The sequence below is a fragment of the Eschrichtius robustus genome, chromosome 1, assembly GCF_028021215.1.
Source record: "Eschrichtius robustus isolate mEscRob2 chromosome 1, mEscRob2.pri, whole genome shotgun sequence".
Taxonomy (NCBI): Eukaryota; Metazoa; Chordata; class Mammalia; order Artiodactyla; family Eschrichtiidae; genus Eschrichtius; species Eschrichtius robustus.
Window position 1 is genome coordinate 31398404 of NC_090824.1, and position 20035 is coordinate 31418438.

General features: G+C 43.6%; 1 protein-coding gene across 2 annotated transcripts in view; it reads left to right on the forward strand.

The window, feature by feature from the left end:
* Positions 1-20035, forward strand: part of MAP3K9 (mitogen-activated protein kinase kinase kinase 9) — a 73362-nt gene that overhangs the window by 32277 nt on the left and 21050 nt on the right. For both annotated transcript variants that reach the window (XM_068562844.1, XM_068562926.1), the window contains exon 3: positions 14327-14507. In XM_068562844.1, the coding sequence (XP_068418945.1) occupies positions 14327-14507 (181 nt within the window). The remainder of the gene's footprint in view (positions 1-14326; positions 14508-20035) is intronic.

Genomic DNA, 20035 nt, shown 5'->3' on the forward strand with positions numbered 1-20035 from the left:
TAAAAGCACTTTTCATCGGAGTGTTTAATACAGCATGGTGGTCCTGGGCCCTCATTGTGATTTCATCCAGACCTGCGTTGTGTCCTGACCCTGCCTCTTGCACCTGTGGACCAGCCTCTCTGAATTTCACTCTCCACGTCTGAAGTGGCTTCCCGAATTGTTGAGAGAATTAAATAAGATTATGCACGTAGGACTTCCCTGGTGGCGCAGTGGTTAAGAATCCGCCTGCCAGTACAGGGGACACGGGTTCAAGTCCTGGTCCGGGAAGATCCCACATGCCGCGGAGCAGCTAGGCCTGTGTCCCACAGCTACTGAGCCCACTTGCCACAACTACTGAAGCCTGTACACCTGGAGCCCGTGCTCCGCAACAAAGAGAAGCCACCTCATTGAGAAGCCCGCGCACCGCAACGAAGAGTAGCCCCCGCTCGCCGCAACTAGAGAAAGCCTGCGCACAGCAACGAAGACCCAACACAGCCAATAAATAAATAAATTTATTAAAAAAAAAAAAGATTATGCATTTAAATAACTTAGCTCAGCTGCAGCACACATGAAGGCCCCCCTAAACATGAGCTCTGGCTATTGTTTTTTTCTTAATCAACACACACTAAAAGTACATCTACCATCATAATAACATTTTGTAAGCTGAACGGACATATTTTAAAAGATTAGGAATCATTGCCGTAGCTTCTTTGGTGAAGCCAGTGTAGTCAGCCCTCAAACAGGTGTTTGGGGGCCACTCCTTAACTGACTTAATTAGAAACCTTTGCGGATGGTTTGTATTCATTCATTCAGGACAAGTATTTATTGAGCACCTATTATGCCTCTTCAGGTTACAGGCCCAGAAAGGGAGGTCATTACAGTTCAGCTTTGCCCTGGCTCTGGGTCATAGGACAAGGTCACTCATTGTACCGAGGGTTCTCTGGCTTTGCCGGGAGTGCATCGCACACATCCATTAACTTTGGTTTCCTCTTCTTTACCAAGAGGGAGTGGAACCTAAATCCCCAGCCACCTGGTTCTCTCCACCTTTCCGTAGTTCTTCCGACAGGGATTTGTGGCTGCCTGTGCCCAGATGTTTGTCGGGAAGCACGGTTTTCTGTGCTGGCTCAGCGCAGCTCTGCTGACGGTGCTGAACGCGGCTGGGTCCTCGGCGGCTCGGCATGGCAGCACCACACCTCTGCTGAGGCGCAGAGTCAAGAGGTCTAGGCGGTGAATCATTTGCCTGGGCAAGCAAGTCTGTCTGGCCTCTCTTGGTCTTGCCTGGAGGGACAGTGGGCTGAGGGCCAGGGCACAGGAGAGGCTGGGGCTTGGATGTTGGCCGTGCTCTCGCTGGATGCTAGTGGCCCATGAGTGAGGCTCTTCTGTGTGGCTCTGGCTGATTCAGCACCACAGAGGGTCTGCTGTGTGCTTACTGCTGGCCTGTTGGTACCCTGGGCTGCTGGGTGGGGCTGGAGCCCAAGGTCGTCTTCCCACCTCCACTGCAGGCAATGGGCTGCAGGAAGCAAGCGTCTCCAGTGCTGACTCAGGCACCCTAAGGCCTGGCTGTGTCTGGTGAGTGGAGCTTTTCTCTGGGGTAGAATCATTTGGCCTAACTCCTCTTCGCCCTTGAGTGTAGCTGTCCTTCAGCTCAGGTGGGTGGTGGAGCTTGGCTGACCCCAGGAGAGACCACCACAGCTTTCAGGGAATTATAGACTCTGAGAATGTCAGAGATGGGGGCACAGGGGCCTGGTGAAGATCGCACAGTGCTGAAGCCAGAACCCAGGCGTTCTGGGTCTTCATCTGTTTCTTTTTCCTTTCTGCCTTGTTGAAGCTCAGAGATTGGTCTGGTTAAGGTGGGAGAGGATGCTGTGACGTACATCTGGTGGCTGAACTCTGAGCTTTGACAAGAGCAAGCGAGAGGACAGATTTCTCCAACTGGGAGAGATAGAAGAACCAAGCCAAGGAAAGCTGGAAGCCCCTGCAGGATACCTTTGGGTACAGACTACATCAGTTTCCTCCTCCCTACCCCAGCAAACAAACGAAACCAAAGGCAGGATCTGGGCTGGGATGGCAGGCTGAACACATACAAATACTACCTCTGCTTGTGGTCTCTCTTAAAACCCAGCTAGAACTACAGGAACTCACAAGGCCAACAGCAGAGCAGACAACAGTAGCGAAGTTTTAGAAGCTGGAAAACAGGTAGATGGGCCGTAACTAACTTAGGACGTTTGAGAAAGAGAATTTTTACCTGACAGTGAGGAAAGCAAAGAATGAATTTATATCACAGAATCCCTAAAAGTCTAGGAAGTGGCAGCACCAGGTACCTCCAGAACTGGAGTGAAGGGGGTGCTAAAAAAGGGTCAGGTAACAATGATATGAAATGCATTCCTCCTCCACGCCGTGCAGCCACCTGACTGCCTTTCCTTTTGGAAGAGGAAAACGGTTTCTGGACTGGGGGACACAGGCACAGGGTATGGGTATGGGGACTTTATTTTAAAAATGGAGTGATGAGACAACTGTTTACATACTGAAGCCTGCAACCACCTCGGCCCTCCCCCCCACTTGATTCCCAGCACACTGGCAGCCAGACCTTTATTTTCCTGCAGTTGGAAGTGTGTTTGACCAGCTCAACAGAATGACCACAGGTGTTCTTGTCTAGGCTTCCCTGGCTCTCCCTACAGGGAAGCTCGAAGTTGACAGATGCCTCCTGTGTGCTTAGAGGTTCTAGTTAGCTTTTGATCCCTCACTCCTTGCCCCCATCCCCTGCTCAAACTTATTTTTATGGAAAACACACACACAAGGAAGGAGAAACAGCATAATGAACCCCCGTGTACTCAGGCAGTTTCCATAATGACCAACTCCTGGGTAATCTCGTCTCTTCGGTCACCCCACTCATTTCCACCCTTGATTATTTTGAAGGACATCTGCAACATTATATTTTTTTGGGTAAATATTTCAGTATGTACCTTTGAAACATAAGGGCTTCCTTTTTAAAGCATAAGCCCAATTTGGTTCTTGATCGTGAGCAGACAGTCAAGGAGTACAGTAATGCACTCTGAGCAAAAGTGCATTAGAGACCAAAGCACAAATAGAAAAAGCAGCTGAGACACACTGCACTGGGAGAAACAAAGAAATAAAAGAGCCATTAGTAATATGCTCAGGTAAAAGAAAGGATGTGCCCGTATTACAAAAACAGGCATTACACAGCTACATGTGTTCTTGCCACTCAACTGAAAAAAAAATTCAGAGAACAAAAAAGAGGTCCATTAGAGATTACAATCATGATAGGGGAAATGAGAAGGAACCCAATAGAAGGGTTAGAAGACAAAGTGATGACATCTCAGAAAGAATATCAAAAAAAAAAAAAGATGAAAAATAGAGGAGATTAATGCATGTATGTGGAACCTAGAAAAATGGTACAGATGAGCCGGTTTGCAGGGCAGAAGTTGAGACACAGATGTAGAGAATGGACATATGGACACCAAGGGGGGAAAACTGCGGTGGGGTGGGGATGGTGGTGTGCTGAATTGGGCGATTGCGATTGACATGTATACACTGATGTGTATAAAATTGATGCCTAATAAGAACCTGCAGTATAAAAAAACAAACAAACAAAACAACTAAAAAAAAAAAAAATAGAGGAGAAAAGATAAGAAAACTGGAGGACCAGTAAAGAAAGACTAATACCTAAATAATAGAGGTTCTAGAGAGAGAGAAAACAGAGAAATATAGGGGAGGAAAGTAACAGTAAGATACTTCAAGAAAATTCCCTGTAACTGAAGAGCATGAATGTTCAGATTTGAAAGTACTCACAAAGTCCCCACCCAAGGCACATTCCTATTCCTTTGATATTTCAGAACACTGGGGATTAAGAAGAGACTAAAAATTTTCCAAAAGAAAAAGACATGTCACATACAGAGCATCAGAAAGCAAAATGGCTCGGGGCTCCTTAACTGCAATGTTGGAAGCAAGAAATTGATGCATGATGCCTTCAAAATGATGAAGGAAAATCTCCAATCATTTTTATGCCAAGTATGGGGGTGGAACGTAGACATTTTCTAACAAAAAAAATGTACCTTCCATGCGTTCTTTCTAAAGAGCTGTTGGAGAATGCATATCACCAAAGTAAGAGAAGAAAGCAGCAGAAAGAGAAAGTGGGGTACAGGACGTACGAGATAGATGAAGGGAAACCCCCGAGGACTGTGAAAGGAGACCCCAGGAGAGCAGCTGTGCATCGGACATAGAGGGGGGCAGTTTAGGATCCGGTAGTGTGACTCAGGACTCTCATCACCAACTCACCTATTGCCGGTGTTCCATCAATTTAACCTGAGGAATGACTACCTAGGGAGCCTGGTCAGGATTCTTCTCTGTATTTGGCTGTCTTGCTCATGTGCTGATGAAGCTCTTTGTCCTGTTGACTGGATAGACAGAAGTGTTTTCTTTGCCCAACCCCAAGAACCCGAGTGAATTTAGAAACAGAAAATACAGGGACCCCACTCCCCAACCATATTTCTGATGGATGTCCAGTATCTACATCTCTCCCCCCAGTTCCCTGCTGCCAAATGTCCCCACTGTGGTCATCTATGCAGTTTTTCTAGCACTCATATATGATCTTGCTTACTGACTTTCCCAGAAAGGGCTCTAGTCAGCTCTCTGGGACCATGGCCAGACGCTGTGCTTAGCTTATTTCCTTGAGAGCCTTCATCTAGCAAAGGCAATATTTTTACTGTACTGTGGGTAGCATTGTGTCCCCCTGAAAAAGACATGATGAAGTTCTAACCTGTGAAGGTGACCTTATTTGGAAATAGGATCTTTGTAATCAAGTGAAGATGAGGTCCTACTGGATAAGGACTGGACCTCGTCCAATGCCTGATGTTTTTATAAGAAGAGGGAAATTTGGATACAGACACATAGCGATGGGAATGCCATGTGAAGAACAGAGACAGACACAGAGGGCAGATGGCCAGTGAAGAGATTGGAGTTATGCTGCCCTAAGCTGGGGAACACCAAGAATTGCTGGCAGCCAACAGGAGCTGGAAGAGGCAAGGGAGGATTCTCCCTGCAGCCTTTGGAGGTAGCATGGCCATGGCCGACACCTTGAGTTTAGACTAGAATTCTTGCCTTCAGATCTGAGAGACAGTAGATTTCGGTTGTTTTAAGCCACCACATTTGTGTTAATTTGTTAGGCAGCCCTAGGAAACTAGTATACACAGCTACATCTGTGCTTGTCACTCACTTTTACAAAACTAAGCAATATCTTAATTTATGGATGTATACATAGGTGATAAGATGACAAAGTGAGGTAAAGGGATAAATAACACAAGTCAAGATTGTGAGACGTCTGGGGAGAGGGGAGGGATGTGAGGGAGAGGAACATGTGGAGCTTCTAAGGGACTGGATGGAGTCATGGGTTTTCACCTTATTTTCTTTAAATCGTGTTTTTTATACACTCTTTTATGTGTATATACCTTTGACAGTAAACTTAAAAAAAAAAAAAAAGACTAAACCAAGCAAGACACAGCCCTCAAAACAGAGTTAGACCTATTGCTTAATCTGGGAGAGATGATGTTGAATCATTGGGGCCAAATGAAGGCCTGGGGATGTGGGAACCTTGGTGCCAAGGTGAGCATTTAGCAAATCAGAGCCCCTTGTGCTAATGGAGATGAATAATTAATAAGAAATCTCAAAATGATAAATCATCAACCAAAGCTAAATTTACCATTAGGACATATGGGAGTCTCCTCAGTTATGCCAAGTTTTGAGAGCCTGGCCTCCAGCTAAATGATATTAGGTCAGACTCACAAAGCCCTTTGTGGCCACCCCTGCCTGACTCATTTCTCCCTCTGTTGTCCTAGCAGGGGGTGGCCTTGAGGTCCTTTTAGGTGGTCTGTGTTAGATAACATCGAATTCCATAGAAAGTCGTTCACCCTCTCTGTATTCATGGAGGACCAAGATTCGTTTTGGTGCTGGTTTGCCTTTATTCCTCTCTAACCCTTGTAATCTTTTCTTTCTAAGAGGCAGCTGGCCTTAGGCTCAGAACTTTGAGTAGTAGCATGATCTACTGAAACTTAATGACATTTATTTTGGTTCTCGTTTTATTTATTTGTACAGGTTACCTGACATTAGGAGGATATTTGTTCTTTCCACTTAGAATAATGATATAAAATTTCTTCTTTTCATAATTTTTTAAAAGTCATTTTAAAGAAGAATACTAAGTAAATGGTATATAGGTGGTGGCCTGATCTGGAAATAGTGTCCTTGTGTTACTGAGGTTTGGAAAACTGTGATTATCTTACTGCTTCTAGTAAAAAAGTGGGCCCTTGATTGAAGCACATGTTATCTTAACGTGATACTCAGTTTTGTCGGGTATCTTTCCATACAGCATGTAGGGGGCCCTTAAGGACAAAAATCTCTAGCTTATCTCTCCTTGTGTCCCCCCACCCAGCCTGACACCAGCAGGATGTGTAGTCACTAGTAACCCTGGCCGAGGTATCCCTCTTTCTCCAGTCTCCTTGTCTTGCCTGGTACCCACCCAGCTCCCCTTAGTGCCTCAGGGTTGGATAACGTTGGAGGGATGCCCCCCCCCCCCAGTCCCGGCAACAATAGAATGGGTAAGTGGATAGTCTGAGAAGATGCGCAGTGACTACTTCAGTGAAATGAGTAACCGGTGAAGGGTCATTTCTTTCAGAGAGCCTGGTCCTCTGCTTGGTTCCTGGAGGGGGATGGTATGAGTTCCAGAAGAAAGAGAATGGGGTTTCTGCCCTCTAGGAGTCGTATTCCATCACATTCTAGAGGAAATGATAAGACACGTACATGCAGCAGTTGGGAATAATTAAAAGAAGCATATAGTGTTAAATTGTATGGTACTGGTTTGGGGTGCTGAAGGAGTACTTCACGAACAAGGAGAGCAGTGAAGACTAGTTGATTAATGACAGTGTTAGGGACCAGGTGGAAATTGAGCTAAGCCTTAAAGACTCATAGGATTCCTTTCTGTCCTCTGGATGGCACAGCATGTGAAGAGACATCTGGCTTTGGAATCCATCTCCAACCCTCACTAACTGTGGGCAAATGACTTAACCTTTCTGTGTCTGTTTCAGCATGAGTAAAATAGGGAAAATAATTATGCCTACTTCATAGGGTTGGTTTAAGGATTAACTAAGGTGATGGTTCTCAAGCTCTTTACATACATCATGAAAAGAGCATCAAGCCACTACAGGCATATTCCTTGGACATAATGCAGGCTCGCTTCTAGACCACTATAATGAAGTGAGTATTGCAATAAAGCAAGTCACATGAATTTTTTGGTTTCCCAGTGCATATAAAAGTTATGTTTACACTATGCTGTAGTCTATTGAGTGTAGTCTATTATGTCCACAAAAAACTGTACATACCTTAATTAAAAATACTTTATTGCTAAAAAAATGTTAACCAGCATCTGAGCCTTCAGTGAGTCATATTTTTTTGCTGGTAGAGGGTCTTGCCTTAGTGTTGAGGGCTGCTGGCTGATCAGGGTGGCCATTTCTTAAAATAAGACAGTGAAGTCTACTGCACTGATTGACTCTTATTTCTCATCTATAGACAAATGATTTCTCTATAGCATACAGTGCTTTTTGATAGCCTTTTACCCACAGTAGAACTTCTTTTGATATTGGAGTCAGTCCTCTCAAACCCTGCAGCTGCTTTATCAACTAAGTTTTATGTAATATTCTACCTTTGTCATTTCAATGATCTTCACCAGGAGTAGATTCCGTCTCGAGAAATCACTTTCTTTGCTCATCCATTAAGAAGCAACTCCTCATTCGTTAAAGTTTTATCATGAGATTGCAGCAATTCAGTCCCATCTTCAGGCTCCACTTCTAATTCTAGTTGCTGTTTCCATCACATCTGCAGTTACTTCTTCCATTCGAGTCTTGAACCCCTCAAAGTCATCCATGAGGGTTGGAACCAACTTCTTCCAAATTCCTGTTAACGTTGATATTTTGAACATCATGAATGTTCTTAATGGCATCTAGAATGTTGAATCCTTTCCAGAAGGTTTTTAGTTGACTTTGCCCAGATCCATCAGAGAAATCACTATAGCAGCTATAGCCTTAAGAAATGTATTTCTTTTTTTTTTCTTTTTTTTTAAAAAATAAATTTATTTATTTATTTATGTATTTTTGGCTGTTTTGGGTCTTCGTTTCTGTGCGAGGGCTTTCTCTAGTTGCGGCGAGCGGGGGCCACTCTTCATCGCGGTGCGCGGGCCTCTCTTGTTGCGGAACACAGGCTCCAGACGCGCAGGCTCAGTAGTTGTGACTCACGGGCCTAGTTGCTCCGCGGCATGTGGGATCTTCCCAGACCAGGGCTCGAACCCGTGTCCTCTGCATTGGCAGGCGGATTCTCAACCACTTCGCCACCAGGGAAGCCCCAGAAATGTATTTCTTAAATAGTTTTAAGACTTGAAAGGCCAAGTTGCACCTTGATCCACGGGGTGCAGAATGGATGTTGTGTTAGCAGGCATGAAAACAACAAGAATCTCATTGTACATCTCCATCAGAGCTCTTGGGTGGCCACATGTATTGTCAGTGAGCAGTAATATTTTGAAAGGAGTCTTTTTCTGAGCAGTAGATCTCAACAGTGAGCTTAAAGTAATCAGTAAACCATGTTATAAACAGATGTGCTGTCATCCAGGCTTTGTTGTTCCATTTAGAGAACACAGGCAGAGTAAATTTAGCATAATTCTTAAGGGCCCTAGGATTTTTGGAATGGTAAATGAGCATTGGCTTCAGCTTAAAGTCACCAGCTGCATTAGCCCCTAATAAGAGAATCAGCCTGTCCTTTGAAGCTTTGAAGTCAGGTATTGACTTCTCCTCTCTAGTTATGAAAGTCCTAGGTAGCATTTTCTTCCAATAGAATGCTGTCTCATCTACATTGAAAATCTGTTGTTTAGTGGAGCCACCTTCATTAGTGATCTTAGCTAGATCTCTGGATAACTTGCTGCAGCTTCTACAGCAGCGCTTGCTGCTTCACCTTGCACTTTTATGTGATGGAGATGGCTTCTTTCCTTAAACCTCTTGAACCAACCTCTGCTAGCTCCAGACTTTTCTTCTGCAGCTTTCTAACCTCTCTCAGCCTTCATAGATTTGAAGAGAGTCAGGGTCTTGCTCTGGTTTAGGCTTTGGCTTAAGGGAATGTTGTGGCTGGTTTGATATTCTATCCAGAGCACGAAAACTTTCTCCATATTGGCACTAAGGCTGTTTTGCTTTCTTATCATTTGTGTGTTCACTGGAGCAGCACTTTTAATTTCCTTCAAGAGCTTTCCCTTTACATTCAGAACTTGACTCACTGATACAAGAGGCCTAGCTTTTGGCCTTTTTTGGCTTTTGACATGCCTTCCTTGCTAAGCTTAATCATTTCTAGTTTTTGATTTAAAGTGAGAGAGTTTCACCTGAACACTTAGAAACCATAGTAGGGTTATTACATGGCCTAATTTCAATATTGTTGTGTCTCAGGGAATAAGGAGGCCCGAGGAGAGGAAGAGAGATGGGGGAACCGCCAGTTGGTGGAGCAGTTAGAACACACACAGCATTTACTGATTAAGTTTGCCATCTTATGTGGGCATGGTTTGTGGTTCCCCAAAACAATTACAAGAGTAAGATCAAAGATCACGGATCACCATAACAAACGTAATAATAATGAAAAAGTTTGAAATATCGTGAGAATTACCACATGTGACACAGAGACAGGAAGTGAGCAAATGCTGTTGGAAAAATGGCACCAATAGACTTGCTCAGTGCAGGGTTCTCACAAACCTTCAATTTGTAAAAAATGCAGTATCTGCGAAACACCATAAAACGAGGTATGCCTGTACATAGTAAATGAGCAATAATGGGTAGCTATCATTATTATTTAATCAACCATTCCATTTATTTATACAGTAAAAATTTATTACATGGTTATTATGTGTCAGGGCCTGCCAGGCTTCCTACCAAGGTTCTCAATACCTTGAACTTGGAGTCCCATGGTTTCCACTTATGTATGAGACACTTAATCGTAAGAGTAGTAATGATGGCTGTAATGTCCTGAGTTCCTAATTATGTGTCAGGCATTCTGCTAGGTGCTTTATTACTGTATTGCCTTTAATCTTTATCCCCATTTTATAGAAGCAGGAATAGAGATGGAGAGTCTATGAAACTTACCCAGGGTTACAGAGAAAATGTCAAGCCTGGGATTTAGATTGTCTGCTCTTTTTTTTTTTTTCTTTCTTTTTTCTGTTCTGCACTGACTCTTGTTACTGTCACCCTAAATCCATTATGTCCCAGACTGAACTTGGTTTCCTCAGATGGGCTTTGTCTTTCAACTTCTCAGTCAAGGGCACTACCATTCTACTTGTCATCCATGTCTGAAAGGCAGGAGATGTCTCCCTTCTCCATCAAGCCCCTATATCTGGTTAATCACTAAGATTTCAGTTCAAATGCATCTTTTTCTCCCTCTTTCTCTTATACTGACTGGGTCCCTCTTGACTTGGATTTGTTAGTTTTCAGCATTTGTTCCACTGCCCCCCCCATGAAAGGAGAGCTTTACACAATACTCTTTCATGGACTTCACCAGATTTTGATAAAACACCCTTAAGTTTTCCAAGAAGTAAAGCACAATAGTTTGTTACTGCTGCAGCTGTTTGTCAGTGGTAGAAGCTTAGAATGGGCTCACAGCAGTGGTACAGATAAGTAAGCTGCTGTGAATATAACCTTTCTCTCCTACCCAGGAAAACATGTCTGGAAAGAACTATGCTCCACTCTGTTTTAAAAAGTAAAGCTTTCCCCTTTCACAAACAGTACTGGGAAAAGTGGATATCCACATGCAAAAGGATGGCGTTGGACCCCTATCTCATATGATATACAAAAATTAACGAAGAATGGATCAACAACCTAAATATAAGAGCTGAAACCGTAACACTCTTAGAAGAAAACATAGGGGCAAATCTTCATGAACTTGAATTTGACAGCTCTTTGGTATTACATCAAAAGTACTGTATGAGCAACAAAAGGAAAAATAGATAAAGTGGACTTCATCTAAATTAAAAACTTTTGTACATCAAAGGACATTATCAAGTAAGTAAAAAGAGCCTACAGAGAGGGAAAAATATTTGCAAATCACATATTTGATAAGGGTCTAGTATCCAGCGTATATAAAGAACTCATAAAGAACTCATAACTCAACAACAAAACAACAGACATTTCTTCAGAGAAGACATACAAATGGCCAAAAAGCACATGAAAAGATGCTCAACGCCGTTAGTCATTAGGGAAATGCAAATCAAAACCACAGTGAGATACCACTTCACATCCACTAGACTGGCTATAATAAGAAGAAAAAGAAAAAGGAAAATGACAAGTATGGTGAGGATGTGGAGAAATTGGAACCTTCATTCATTGCTAATGGGAATGTAAAATGGTTCAGCTGCTGTGGAAAATAGTTTGGTGATTCCTCAAAAAGTTCAACATAGAATTACCATATAACCTAGTAATTCCACTCCTAAAGAATTGAAAACAGGTACTCAAACAAGTATACATGTACACATGTTCATAGCAGATTCACAGTAATCAACAGATGGAAACAAGCCAAATGTCTGTCAATGGACAGAAGGAGAAACAAATAGTGGTATATACATATGATTGAATATTATGTAGTCAGAAAAAGGAGTAAAGTGCTGGTATGAGCAACAATGTGGATGAACCTTGGAAACGTGATGCTAAGTGAAATAACCAGATGTGTCACATATTGTATGATTCCATTTATATGAAATATGCAGAATAGGTAAATCGATAGAGATAGAAAGCAGGTTGGTGGTTGCCAGAGGCTGGGAAGAGGGGAGAATGGGGAATAATGCTTAATGGTTATGGAATTTCCTTTTTGGGGGTGATGAAAATGTTTTGACACTAGGTAGAGAGGATGGTTGTACAACGTTGTGAATGTACTAAATGCTACTGGATTGTTCACTTTAAAATGGTTAATTTCATGTTATGTGAATTTCATCTCAATTTTTAAAATCTCCAAAAAAAAAAAAAAGTAAAGCTTTCACAAACTTTGTTGCTTTAATTGTTAATAGTAATGCATACTTGGTAGATATCAGTATTTCAGGACACTGTTCTTGAGAATCATTGGCTGTAACCATCTGCCAGAATTACTAGCTGCCAGGATTATAGCCGCTATCCTTTGCTGGGGGCAGGACCCCTAGGCCAGGGCTTTCTAACTCAGATGCCTTCAGGGACATTTATCCTGTTGGGATAAATGTTTGAGGTCAGCTGGATGTAAGGCATCAGGGAGTCATGGAGATTAGGTGGAACTGGGCTGGACGTGCACTGTCTAAATGCATTCCAGTTTAGACAAACTGCCCCTGGGCTGGTTCTTGTCTTCATCTTTCGGCCATCCCTCTTAAGCCATCTGACAGACTGATGTATTTTAATAATAATCTTCAGTATGCCATCCCATTTCTAAAAACCAGTTTCCTGTCGCAGAATCTAAACCTCTCTGCCTTCCCTTTCCCGCAGAGGCTCTTAGAAAGCTCAGCTGGACCCATACAGCGTCGTGAGACTGTTACCCTCCTCCTACCGTACCCTGTCCCAGCCACCTGGAGGCCTCGGGTGACAGGACTGAACCCCATTAGATCTGTAAGGGGAAGGGCTCTCTCTGAATCCTCGGTTTAAGGGCGACTCAGGGAAACGCTCAACAGCTGGTTGCCGCCACTGCAGAGGGCATGGTGGGTTTCTGTGGTGCCGCTTCCCCAGCAGTATGAGTGCATGTCAGTCTGTTATCTGTCTACCCGCAGAGAAGGGGAGAGAGGCACAGAAGAATCTGGAAAGATTTTTGTGATCAGATGAGATGTAGGAAGTTGTTTTTTGTTTGTTTGTTTTAATCTGCCCAAGCTCTTAGAGGCTTGGACCCATCAGGATGCTGGAAGCTTGGAGTGGGTGGGGTGTGTCAGGGGAGGAGGGGAGAGGGTGTGGAGGAAGGAGACTTAGTCCATTAGATCTAGGGAGTGGCTGGCACTGACTTCTTTTATGCTTCCAGCCCTATAGCTGCTTGTAATCCCTCTTTACTGCTGATTTTCTGGGAAGCACGTAGGACGTAGAGATCTTTGGCCCACGTCCCTTCATTATGTAACACTTCAGTGGATGTGTGCCGGGGCGGGGTTTGGGGGGGCAGGAAGAGAAAAGTACCGTCGTGTGACCTGAGGGATGCCCTGCGGCTCTTGCCCTAAAATCCGCCCCCCTTACCCCACTCTCCCCATTTAGACTTGAACGGCAGAGAGAATCTTCCTTCCTTCCCTGAAATCCCGTGTACAGAGCTCTGAACTCCTTGTGGCTCAGCGTCTGGCCCACAGAGGTGGTGCTGACCCAGGGCCCTGGGAACCATCCCACCTGTGGAAATGGAGGCTCGGCTTCCTCATAGCCCAGGAGCTCGCTAGCTGCCGACTCAGGCAGAGTTCCTGGCCTTCGCTTACAGCACTTTAGTCAGTGGGCGTTTTTGCTCTTTTGGGGGAGATTGGCTCCCACAAGGGCATGCTTCTCGCTGGAGCCGTCATGTGGGTGAGCATCGGAGTGTGTGCCCTCTGACCTCCAACCTGTCAGCCACTCCCCAGTGGGTGCTGGTGAGTTCCTGGATTAAGGGAGTATCTCTGCCCAAAAGACATGCTTTTTTTTCCTTTAATTTTTATTTTATATTGGAGTATAGTTGATTAACAGTGTTGTACACCTGAAACTGAGACACGCTTTCTTAAGACTTTAAGTAAAGTAACGTAGAGAGGTTCATGGAAACTGTTGAGACACTGTCGGAAACCTTAAAAAGCCCAGCAGGCACCTCCACTCCTGGTGCTGTGAGAGTGCTTAAAGCCCAGCGGTGGCCTGGAAGTCAGGAAGGCCGGGTAGCCGCTCCTCCGAAGGGTAGGCTGTGACCCCACAGCTCTTCTTTCGTAGGGTGTGAGTGGGCCGTATGGTGTCATGGCAACAGGGAAGGCTCTCGAGCCAGGCTGCCAGGGTTTCAGTCCTGGCTTATTAGTTGAGTGGCCTTGGAAAATTTATTTAGTGGTGCTGCGTCTCAGTTTCCTCATCTGTATGTAGAGCAGCGATGGCAATAGTACGTACCTCGTAAGGTTGTTGTGAGGGTTGAAGATAATGCCTGTAAAATACTTGGCACCGAAATGGATGCACCCTAGGTGTTTAAGGATGGTGGCTCCCGCCACCCACCCATGGTAGCCACATGATGGAGCCTGCAGGAGAGGACAAGAGGATGGCAGGAGGGCTCTGTATTGTGTGGTTTCCCTGTGATTAACGCAGACTCTGGTTTCTTCTGTATTCCTTTCCTTGCCCAGTACTGATCCTCCAGAAGGTGGAGAACGGAGACCTGAGCAAAAAGGTTCTGAAGATCACCGATTTTGGCCTGGCTCGGGAATGGCACCGAACCACCAAGATGAGCGCAGCAGGGACGTATGCCTGGATGGCACCTGAAGTCATTCGTGCCTCCATGTTTTCCAAAGGCAGCGACGTGTGGAGGTAAGGTCCAGAGGTGCAGGGTCAGCGCTCCCCAGATCTATTTTGGCTGCACAGATGCTTCAGGACTTGGAGAATTGAGGTTGCGTAGAATCCCAGGCGCCCCAAGTAGGTCTAGGTGACCCCTTCAGAGCACTCTACACTAAATCCCACGTTGCCAAAGGACAGTTTCTAACACCTTCATCTGCCAGAAATCCCCCCAGTGCTATGGGGCAAGTACCACCTCTATGTAGACCCCTTTGCGTTGGTGATTGCTCCCTAGGAAGGACCAGGAGATTCTAGGGGCAGTGTGTACTGACCTCTAGGGTGGTGAGGGTACCCACACACTCCTGGAGACCTTCCCCACAGTCACCCTGGCTTCCTCAGCAACAGTGGCTGTTACTGTTGGACTTGTTCTCACTATAAGCCCTTCAGCGGATGAGTATTGTTTGTGCTGTCTCTTTTTTCTGGGTGGGCTGGAAATGATCCTTTCCAGTTATCCAGTTAAGCTTTTAGTCAAGGCTCTGTCTTGCCTGTTGAGCACTGATATAGAAATGGGAAAAGATAGGTCTCAAGCATGCACCCAGAACTGCAGAGTCAAAGATTAGACCAACCGTTCCCCTTAGTGAATGTCAGCCCAAGAGGTCACAAGGTCATGGATCTAAAAATCTTTTTCCCACTGATGGGAGGATGAGCATCTACAGAGTAAGCATCCTTATGACTGTGAGACAGTAGCCTCACCTTGGTATGCAGAAGAAAGGACTGTAGATTATCATCGTATTTCATCTATGAAGTTGTTGCTTCTCAGTGTGTTGTAAAGTGAGCTTGTGTGTGTGTGTGTGTGTGTGTGTGTGTATTTTAAATAACAGCTTTATTGAGATGTTACTCACATACTGTAAAGTGCACTTTTTAAAATGTATAAGCCAGTGGTTTTTAGTAAATTTACAATGTTTTACACTGATCATCATTGTTATTAGATTCCTAAGGCTGCTGTAACAAATTACCACAAACCTGGTGGCCTAAAGCAATAGAAATTTACAGTCTAGAGGCCAGAAGTCTGAAATCGGTGTCAGCAGGGCCATACTCTCTCCAGAGACTCTGGGGCAGACAGATTGTGTTCCAAATAAGGATTCTGGGTATTAGGACATGGACGTATCTTTTCAGGGCCACCATTCAACCCATGACAACCACTAGCTATTTCCAGAATATTTTTTATCATTCAAAAAAACCCTCAATACCTATTAGTAGTCATTCCCTAATACCCCCTACCCCTACCCCTACTCCCTGGCAACCACTAATTTACTTTCTGTTGCTATGGATTTGCCTACTCTGGACATTTCATATAAATGGAATCATACAGTATGTGGTCTTCTGTGACTGGTTTTTTTCACTTGCATAATGTTTTCAGGCTTCATATATGTTTTTCAGAACTTCGTTCTTTTAATAGCTGAATCATATTCCATCATATGGGTATACCACAATTTGTTTGTCTGTTCTTTAGTTGATGGACGTTTGGGTTGTTTCACTTTTTGTCTAATGTAAGTAATGCTGCTATGGACATTTGTGTACATGCTTTTGTGTGAACATATGTTTTCAGTTCTCTTGTGTATATACCTAGGAGTGAAATTTCCTGAGTCATATGGTAATTCTATATTTAACTTTTTCAGGAACTGCCAGACAGTTTTTTACCACGGCCATTACCATTAGCAACACATGAGGGTTCCAATTTCTCCACATCCTCTCAACACTTGTTATTTTTTATTATAGCCATCCTAGTGGATGTGAAGTGGTATCTCACTGTGGTTTTGATTTGTGTTTCCCTAATGACTAATGACATCAAGCATCTTTTCATGTGCTTATTGGCCATTTGTATATCTTCTCTGAATAAATATCTGTTCAAATCCTTTGCCAATTTAAAAATTGGGTTATATGTCCTTCCATTTTTATGTTGAAAGGGTTCTTTATATATTCCAGATGCAAGTCCCTTATCAGATACATGATTTGCAAATAATTTCTCCCATTCTGTGGGTTTTCTTTTCACTTTCTTGATGATATCCTTTGAAACACAAGCATTTTTAATTTTGACGACGTTGGGTTTATCAGTTTTTTCTTTGATTGCTTGTGCTTTTGGTGTCATATCTAAGAAACCAAGTCATGAAGTTTTATACGTATGTTTTCTTCTAAGAGTTTTGTAATTTTAGCTCTTACATATAGGTCCATTTTGTTCCGTTTTGTTCCATTTTGACCTAATTTTTGTATGTGGTGTGATATAGGAGTCCAACTTCATTCTTTTACATGTGGCTATCTAGTTGTCCCAGCACCATTTGTTTAAAAGACTGGTTTTTTCCTCATTGAATTGTCTTGGCATCCCTGTCAAGAAGCAGTTCACCACAAGTGAAAGAGTTTATTTTTGGACTCTCAATTCTACTCCACTGATCTATGTCAATAGATCGTTATGCCAGTGCCACCTGTTTTAAGAACTGTAGCTTTGTACTAAGTTTTGAAATTAGGAAGTGTGAGTCTTCCAACTTTCTTCTTTTTCAAGATTATTTTGGCTATTCTGAATCTCTTCAATTTCCATATGAATTTTAGGATCATTTTGTCAGTTTCTGAAAAGTAGGCAGCTAGAATTTTGATAGGGATTATGTTAAATCTGTAGATCACTTTGGGGAGTATTGCCATCTAAATAATATTGTCTTTCAATCCATGAACATGGGATATCTTCCTATTTATTTAGACCTTTAATTTCTTTCAATGATGTTTTATAGCTTCTGTATATTGAATCTTATTTCACTACACATTAATTATGGGTGAAGTACCTATTGTGAAGAAAAGAGTTTTCCTTTCATTAAAATATCTGACTAGATCTCATTAGGTTGAGCTGTATCCTGATATTCAACTGTTTTTCACCCACAAAAGCAGCAATTTCATATGCTTCAACCTACACTTTCATTGCTTGACTGTAGGCTAATGAGATGAGTTAATGTATTAATTAAGCTAAGCTGCTATTGCAAAGAGACCTACTGATGGTAGAAATATACTTCTTTTTCAAGAGTAGTCCAGCCTGTCTAGGCTGGTGGGGCAGCTTTGCACCTTGAGATCATTCAGGAACTCAGGTCCTTTCAGCGTCCCTTGGTGTGTTATTCTTTTCTGAATGGTTACATCTGAGTGAAAGTGACTTCAGAATAATTATATCCCACAGAAAAGGGGAAAGAGAGCTTATCCATGGCAAGAAGCTTGTCTTTAATTTGGAGATGACTCCAAAAGTAGCTATTATTATTTCCATTTTACAGATGAGGTAACTAAGGCTTAGACGATTGAAATCAGTTGCCTAGGTTCACCCAGGTGGTAGAGGTAAAGCTGTGATCTGAACTAGATATGTGTCTCTTGAAACTCTGTGCTTGTAGCCACGTCACCATCTATATATTCTTACTCCTGCGCTTTGGGCACCCTCTTCCAGGATGATTGGCCCACCATGCCTGGGACCCAGCAGCCTGTCCCAAGAGGGCCAAAGCATGTCTAGGAACTCGGGACAAAGCTGGTTCCCAGACTGACTTGTAATGCATTTATTCCTCCAAGAAATGTTTGTTGAATACATACTTACTCTGTTATGACCAAGCAAGTGGACTTGCTTCCCGCTGTACAATGGAAAGACCAAACACCGAGGCAGCGGTCTTTTGCAGAGAGAAAAAGGATTTATTGCAAGGGGACCAAGCAAAGAGGCAGGAGGCAATGCTCAGATATGTTTCCCCAGTTGATCAGCTGTTGAGTGGGATGTTTATCATGGAAGCAGGGAATAAGAGGCGGGGTGGGGGGGGGTGGTGGGAAATGGTCGGTGGAAAGTAATTTGTAAGTTTCTGGAGTTCTCTGCCCAGGCTCGACTGTTCTTCATGCCTCTTCATGGATTGCATGTGCAAATTCAGGGGGGGGTTCCCTATGTTACATGGGGTGGATTTTCAGCCTGTGACGTCTAAAGTTCACTATCAAAGTTAACTATTGGTTGTCCTAGTCCCTCAGTGTGCCTGAAGGGGCTGCCAGCAGGTTGTTTGCATATCTGTGGTTTCCCTGGTATTCTGCAAAACAAGCTTGGTGTCTTCCATGTATCATTTTATTTCTATCCTATTTCTGCCTTATGGGCCTTGAGTGTGTAAGGTAAGGGTATGACTTCAGTGTCAGGTACTGGGCTGAGCCTGAATCCAACCCCCTTCCCTCCCACTCCCCTCCTGGAGCTCATCCGGGGCCTTGGGCCTCTGCAGTTGGTGGGTGCCCAGGGCCAGCTGAGTTTGTCTCACTGTTCTTCGAGTATAGTTCTCTAGGCCTCCTCTGTGCTGTGGTGGAGTGTAGGATGAGAATGGCCCAGACCCCCTCAAGAAGAGCAGTTCTTGCCCTTTGGTTGTGTTGTGCAGGGAGGGCAGCGGTGACAGCCAGAGGCCATTGTCCCACGGTGACTCTCTGCCTGTCATGTGTAGGATGAGGTGGAGGCATTTTGTTAATTAATCATTTTACGTTTTTTAAATTACGGAAGGAAAACATGTTCACTATAGAAAAAAATTAGAAAATATGGATAAACAAAAAAGGAAAAAGAAAAGGAAAGAAAAGAAAAAGAAAATCACCCACAACGCACTTCTAAAGATAATCTATGTTGACATTTTGGTGTGTTTATTCCTGTTCCTGTGATCACCCACCCATCCCTTAAAATGGGATCATTCTGTTTTGTAAGCTGCTTTTTGAATGTAACAGAGCACGAGCAGCATATTGCCATGTTAATAAGTATTTATTATGTCAATAAATATATTAACATATACATTTATAAATAAGTTAGTAAATATGTTGTCATTTTGAATGAGGGTCTGGTTAACAGCAAGAATAGTAAACTGTGTGTTACCTAACAGTTTACAAAGTACTTTCACATATGGTAGTTCAGTTGTCTTTGCCAAAGATTATTAAACAGTCAGCTTGGTTCCTGGAATGTGGGCTCACAGCTGATGACCAAGTGCAGGATCCCATTCAAGGGACACCCTCTCCTTTTGGAGGGTGGGTCCCTGAGTTGACAGTCTTAAAGTCCATGCAGGTTAATAAGAAAAACAGCCCTGGCCCAGCACAGGTACAGAATTGCTGCACCTTCGGTTGGGAAGGGTTGCTATTCGCTCTAGGGCTTTTCTTCATTTTGAAAAAAATAAAACATCCCTCTCCCACATCCGATATTACCAAACAGTGGAAAAGATTACTGCACCTCTGGAGGTGGTTAATTATTGACACAGGGTGCATTTCTGAGGGTTTGGGTTTAGGCTATCGCTCTTGGGAAATCACTGGCAGCACTGTGGGAGCTGGCACTTCTCTGGGGGGAAGGGACTCCGAAGCAGAGTTCTAGCTGAGCTGGTACTTTGAGGCTGCTTGTAAACAGTCTTGAACAGACCTCTTGACCTTCTCTTAACCCAGGGAGGGCAAGAAAGGAGGCTAAACCTGAGGTAAATCATGTGGACTTCTACTGTCCTCCTCTCCCTGAGGCTCAGATCCCTCTAATGTGTGCTTCTCCGGTCCCCTTTTTGGAC